Raw genomic sequence first — 6,232 nt, 5'->3', positions numbered from 1 at the left:
GGTTTGGAGGTCTCCTTTCCCCCAGGGCTGTACGTGTCACCTCCCTGCACAGGCCCTGTGGGCTCCATCCTGGACATGCTGGAGTGGAGGGTGTCCCACTGCCCCTTTCTGTCAGGAGCGGGACCGGCCCTCCCGTGATTATTCCTGATCTTCATTATTTATAGAGAAGGCAAATTAAATTATTAATATGGAAAATTCAGATAACATTAACAATTCTCAGTTTATAACGGTTTCCCATTAATAAGGAAAATTGGAAATTTATCACTACATCTGTTCATTAAAACTCACTATTTTTTTCTTTTTTTTTCCTTTTGGGGTCTGAAATGAAAGCAGAGAAATAAACCAAGAGGAGAAGCCATTTGTTCACTACTTCTCTGGGCAAAGTCAGCCCATAATTTTTAATAAAGTCGTGGCCATTATATGTGGAGGGGAAACCAGCCTGGAATGAAAGCAGCTTTTCAGCCCTGTGTGTGGTGTGGCTGGACTGTAGAACCAACGCTGGGACACACGGCCCTGGGTGGGAGCCTTTAAGCCGGGGGGTAGTTCCCTGATTTCCCTCCCTCCCTGGCAGCTCTCCTTGCTCTCAGCATGTGTCCCTCCAGCTCCCAGGGGTGAATTTTAACACCTGCCCTGCTTCTTTCAGAGATGGCGGATTCCTGTACCTGTAAAGGGGGAAGGAAGGCTGCAGGTTCTCACAGACCCCCTGCCAGCAAAGAGAGGAGCGAGACGAGGATCCACCCGCCGGCAGAGCTGCCCAAGCTGGGTGAGGAACTGGCAGTTTGGGGTGGGGCAGAGGGGACGAGGCCAGGGGATCGTGGGGTTATAGATTATTTTTGATTAGAAGAGACCTTTAAGCTCATGGAGTCCAGCCATTAACCCAGCACTGCCAGGTCCCCACTGCCCCGTGTCCCTCACACCACATCTCCAGGGCTTGGAAACCCCTCCAGGGGTGGGGACTCCACCACTGCCCTGGGCAGCCTGGCACCGCCCTGGGCAACCCTCCAGGGCAAGAAATTGTTCCTCAGGGACAACTTCAACCTCCCCTGGGGCAACTTGAGGCCGTTTCCTCTTGTCCTGTCCCTTGTTCCTTGGGAGCAGAGCCCGACCCCCCCCTGGCTCCAGGCTCCTGTCAGGAGCTGGGCAGAGCCAGAAGGTCTCCCCTGAGCCTCCTTTGCTCCAGGCTCAGCACCCCCAGCTCCCTCAGCTGCTCCTCACCAGACTAAGGCTCTTATGAGGGGTTGGAGGGCAGCTGGCAAAACAAGGGGGTGCAAGTGCATCGGGTCCCCATGTGCCTCTGCTCCCTGTGTTGACCCACCAGGGAGGACTGTGCTGGGCCAAAAAAACCCCAGACCCCTGGATCTGGAGAGAGCCGGTGCCTGGGGAGGGGGGGGGAGGGCTGGAGACAGAATCTCACTGAGCTGGTGCCTGGGGAGGGGAGGGGAGGGCTGGAGACAGTCTCTCCCTTCTGGGAGGCGTGTGGCTGGCTTAATGAGATGGGTGTCTGGCCGCCTGCATCTCCTGTTGGTAGCTGAGCCTTACATCAAAGGGTGGAAAGGCTTAAATGAGTTCAGACCATCTGCTGCCTCCTGTGTGGTGGCCCCGGGGTGGAGGCGTGGGAGCAGAGGAGCCCCGGGGGAGCTGCTGCCTGAGGGCTGTCACTGATGGATCACTGATTTCTCTACCCAGGCACCTCCAGACTCAAGGAGATTTTTAATCCTGCCTGTTTATGCCGGGCAGATCCTGCCTGTGGGCACAGAGAGGCTCCTGCTGCCTCTGCCCTGCTGCTGATGGGGTGCCCGTGGCCTGGCCGAGGCTCAGACCCCAGGGATGCCTCAGACCAGGCACCCAAAACCACCAGCCTCGTGGGGAAATGGTTTGTGCCCTAAATTTTTCCCAAATGCTGCTTTTCCCTGGAGGGGGTGGAAGCTGTGATTGCTCCCAGAGGGTGTAGCTCCCTGCTGAGGGGAATGAACTCCAGCTGTCTGCTCTACAATCATACCTGCACTCAGAAGGTGCTTCTGCATGTCTTCAAAAGGAGAAAAGCCTTTTGTTTTTTGGCCCTTCCTTAAGGTTTATGTGGGCTGAAAGTGATGAAGTGGAGTGAAGGACATGCTTTGGTGAAGATCTTCTGTTGCTTTCCTTGGGAAAGTGCTGGAGGTGGGAATGTCTGCCAGGGTTCACTTCATGGGGCTGAGTTAGGCTTGAGGCAGACTGGGGACACAGGGACCTCTTGGGTGCAGCAGCTTGGTTGGTGCAGGGAATCACAGGATCCCAGCATGATGGATATTGGAAGGGACCTCCAAAGGTAACCTTGGCCAACCCCCCTGCTCCAGCAGCTCACCCCCAGCAGGGTGCCCAGGGTCACAGCCAGGAGGGTTTGGGATCTCTCCAGAGCAGGAGACTCCACAGCCTCTCTGGGCAGCTGCTCCAGGCTCTGCACCCTCACCCCAAAGAAGTTTCTCCTCCTGCTCAGGTGGCACCTCCTGGGTTCCAGTTGGTGCCCGTTGCCCCTTGTCCTGTCACTGGGCACCACTGACCAGAGTCTGGGTCCTTCCTCTTGACCCCCACCCATGAGCATTGATCAGATCCCCTCTGAGCCTTCTCCAGGCTCAGCACCCCCAGGGCTCTCAGCCTTTCCTCAGCACACAGATGCTTCAGTCAGGATCTTTTAGAACACACTTCCCAAGGTCAGTCTTGGTGCAGAAAAGCCTCGAGTCCCTCAGCAGACCACCCCTGGTCCCCTGTAACACTGAGCACTGTCAGGGTCATGTTTCCTGCAAGGGTTGGGCTTTATCACAGCTGGTGGTTGGTAGCCAGGAGTGGGATATTAGGAGAGGAGTTGGGGTTTCTGCTCTGCCTGCCCCTGTCCTTGCTGTCCTCAGCTGGCAGCTGATCACTGAGGGTGTTGAGGGGCAGCTGGACTGGAAGCTCTTGTGTTTGGCAGAAAATGTCCCACAAAGTTTTCAAACTTGGAGGAGAGGGAGAGAGAGAGGGAGAGGGAGAGGGGAGCTTTCAGCTGAGCTGTGTGGGCCAGCCCCACACATGCTGGGCTCCTGGGGACAGCTGCTGTGGGACATTGCAAATCTGGAACGTTTTGAAGTGTTCAGGAGAGAAAGCAAAAAACAGGGAGAGAGAAGGGCCACGAGAATGATCCGAGGGCTGGAGCAGCTCTGCTGTGAGGACAGACTGAGAGAGTTGGGGCTGTTCAGTCTGGAGAAGAGAAGGCTCCCAGGGGACCTTATTGTGGCCTTCCAGTATCTTAGGGGGGCTACAAGAAAGCTGGGGAAGGACTTTTTAGGCTATCAGGTAATGACAGGGCATGGGGGAATGGGGCAAAGCTGGCAGTGGGCAGATTCAGGCTGGATGTGAGGAAGAAGTTCTTCCCCATGAGAGTGGTGAGACCCTGGGATGGGTTGCCCAGGGAGGTGGTTGAGGCCCCATCCCTGGGGGTCTTTAAGGCCAGGCTGGAGGAGGCTCTGGGCAGCCTGATCTAGTGGGAGGTGTCCCTGCTCATGGCAGAGGGGTTGGGACTGGGGGATCCTTGTGGTCCCTTCCAGCCCTGACAGATTCTGATCTGTTTTAGCAGAGGACTTTAGAGCCCTAATGGCTCAATGGTTGGACTTGATGATCTTGGAGGTCCCTTCCAACCTAAAGGATTCTATAATTCTATGATTCTATAATAAGCAGGTAGGTTCAGGCTAGATGCAAAGAAGACTTTTTTTTGCATCCCAGGCTGCCCAGAGAGGTGGTCACTGCCCCATCCCTGGAACCATCCCAGGGGAGGTTGGTTTGGGCTCTGAGCACCCTGCTCTAGCTGGGGCTGTCCCTGTCCCTGCAGGGGGGCTGGACTGGGTGACCTTTAAAGGTCCTTTCCAACCCAAACCAATTGATTCTATGAACTGCAGTGTTGTGAGCTTCTGCTGCAAATCCTGTTACAATTTGGTGTTTTTTTCATACACTTCCAGCTCGTGGAGTCCCTGGATGTGCACAAACCACAGCTCTGTGTGGTGTGCAGGGTGAGGCCAGTGGCCCCTGCAGCCCTGGGGCTGCTCAGCCACGCTGGCTGTGCTGAGGGGATGCTGACCTAGGCACACATTTCTTTTGCTAAGTAACATGACTGTTGGAGGGTTTCTCCCAAGCCAAGTGGGAGGACAGTCTTCCAAAGTGAGCCCCAGCCATAGTCAAGGGTCAAGAGCACAAGTCTTTGAGGAGTGGCTGAGGGAACTGGGCTTGTTAGGGCAATAGGACAAGAGGAAACAGCCTCAAGTTGCCCTAGGGGAGGTTGAGGCTAGAAATGAGGAACAATTTCTTGCCCTGGAGGGTTGCCCAGGGCTGTGCCAGGCTGCCCAGGGCAGTGGTGGAGTCCCCACCCCTGGAGGGGTTCCCAAGCCGTGGAGATGTGGTGTGAGGGACACGGGGCAGTGGGGACCTGGCAGTGCTGGGGGAAGGGTTGGACTCCATGAGCTCAAAGGTCTCTTCTAACCCAAACAATTCCATGCTTCTGTGATTGTGTGAAACTGCTCTGTGCAAACCAGAGAGGAGGGGTGGGCAGACACCAGGAGGAGCTGCTGTGTCCCGTGCAGGTGTCTGCAGGAGCAGGGGCTGTGCTCTGACTTGCCGGGGAGCTGGCTCTGCCATCCAGAGGGGGATCTCTGTCCTCTCCAAGGCAGGGCCCGTGCCGAGCTACCCAGCAGGAGGGCAGCTCCTCTGGCACGGCCGGTGATGGGCACTGCATCTGTTTGCAGGAAATGCAACCAGTGACAAAACAGAAGGCAGGAAGAAAGGACGACCCAAGGCTGAGAACCAGGCACTGAAGGACATCCCTGTAAGCCCTGTGGCTCTGGGCCCCTGCCCTGCCCTCCCCTGCCCATGCCCTGCCCGTGCCCTCCCCTGCCCTGCCCTGCCCGTGCCCCGTGGCACCACGTCTTCCCACCAGCTGCAGCCTGCCCTCCCAGGGTTCATTCTTCAGAGCAGCCCTGTCGTGGGCTCAGCAAGACCCCAGCCCCTCAGTCCCCTCTGTGCAGGCAGCCAGCACCCCCCAAAACCCTGCTTAGGGAGCAGAACTCCCCTCCAGCCTCCCCTTCCCGAGCCCCTGCCCGTATCGGCTGGATCCTTTCGCCACCATGTCAGGTTTAGGGGTGATTAATTCCCCACAGATTAATTCCCACAGGGTAGCATGGACAACACACAGAGCAGTTTGTCATGAGAGCACGGACGTGGGGTGATTCACTGACTAGATGAAAGGTGGGGTGGTTAAATCACCAGAGCAACTTGTGGCCTGATTTATTCCCCAGCCTGGCCGGGAGCGTGCGTGTGCTCTGAGAGGCACCACAAGGTAGATTCTCAGGAGGAATCATGAGCTGCAGAGCCTGCAGGATCTGTCCCAGCACCTTGCTAAAGAGATGAGTGCTGCACTGAAATGCAGCCCTGGGGTCCACTCTGCAGCTGAGTGGTGGGAAGGGGCAGGCAGGAGAGGTCAGAGGTCCCGTGTGTCCCCCGGACCCCCTTGGCACACACCCGGGCACGTGGTGCTCTTGGCTGAGCTGTGTCTCTCATCTCTCCTGTCCCCAGCTCCCCCTGATGAACCAGTGGAAGGACGAATTCAAAGCCCACTCCAGGGTGAAATGTCCCAATTCAGGCTGCTGGCTGGAGTTCCCCAGCATCTATGGCTTGAAGTACCACTACCAGCGCTGCCAGGGGGTAAGGAGAGCAGAGGGCTGCGTGTCCTTTCCCTTGGCCAGCTCTTCTGTTACCATCTGCAGTGCAAAGCCCCTCTCAGGTCTTAAACCCCAGGAGAAACGTGAGATTAAACCGGGGAGGGCGTGGAGGGACCAGGGGTGGTGCACGAGAGGGGCTGGGGTCCCTCCAGCTCTGCATGAGGCCTGGCCTGGGGGGGATCGTGGACCATTAGTAACCATTTGGAGGGGCAGGGGAGCATTCCACAGGATTTGGGTTTGTGCCTGTGCCAGAAGAAGCCCATCCCTTTCCTGGTCCAACATCCACGCTCACCCATCTCTCCCTGCTCCCCACAGGGTGCCATCTCAGAGAAGCTGACGTACTCCTGCTCGTACTGCGAAGCTGCCTTCACCTCCAAAACCCAGCTAGAAAAGCATCGGCTCTGGAATCACCTGGACAGGCCAGTGCCAGCCAGCAAAGCAGAGAACAAAGTGCCCAAGGCCGTGGGGAAGAGCAGCAGCAAGAAAAGGTACCGGGCTGCGGGGCGGGCTGGCGA

The 6,232-nt window shown here is 57.0% G+C and overlaps 1 protein-coding gene across 1 annotated transcript in view; it reads left to right on the top strand.

Moving 5' to 3' along the window:
• Positions 1–645: 645 nt before the first annotated feature.
• Positions 646–6,232, top strand: part of ZNF512B (zinc finger protein 512B) — a gene marked incomplete at its 3' end in the record, with an annotated part of 8,555 nt that continues 2,968 nt past the window's right edge. Inside the window, 4 exon segments of the mRNA XM_008945741.1 lie at positions 646–763; positions 4,746–4,825; positions 5,572–5,700; positions 6,033–6,205. Coding sequence (XP_008943989.1) covers positions 646–763; positions 4,746–4,825; positions 5,572–5,700; positions 6,033–6,205 — 500 coding nt within the window.

The sequence above is a fragment of the Merops nubicus genome, unplaced genomic scaffold, assembly GCF_000691845.1.
Source record: "Merops nubicus isolate BGI_N331 unplaced genomic scaffold, ASM69184v1 scaffold24618, whole genome shotgun sequence".
In the NCBI taxonomy this organism is placed as follows: domain Eukaryota; kingdom Metazoa; phylum Chordata; class Aves; order Coraciiformes; family Meropidae; genus Merops; species Merops nubicus.
The sequence above is the reverse complement of the archived record's forward strand: the minus strand, read 5'-3'. Positions and strand labels throughout refer to the sequence as shown.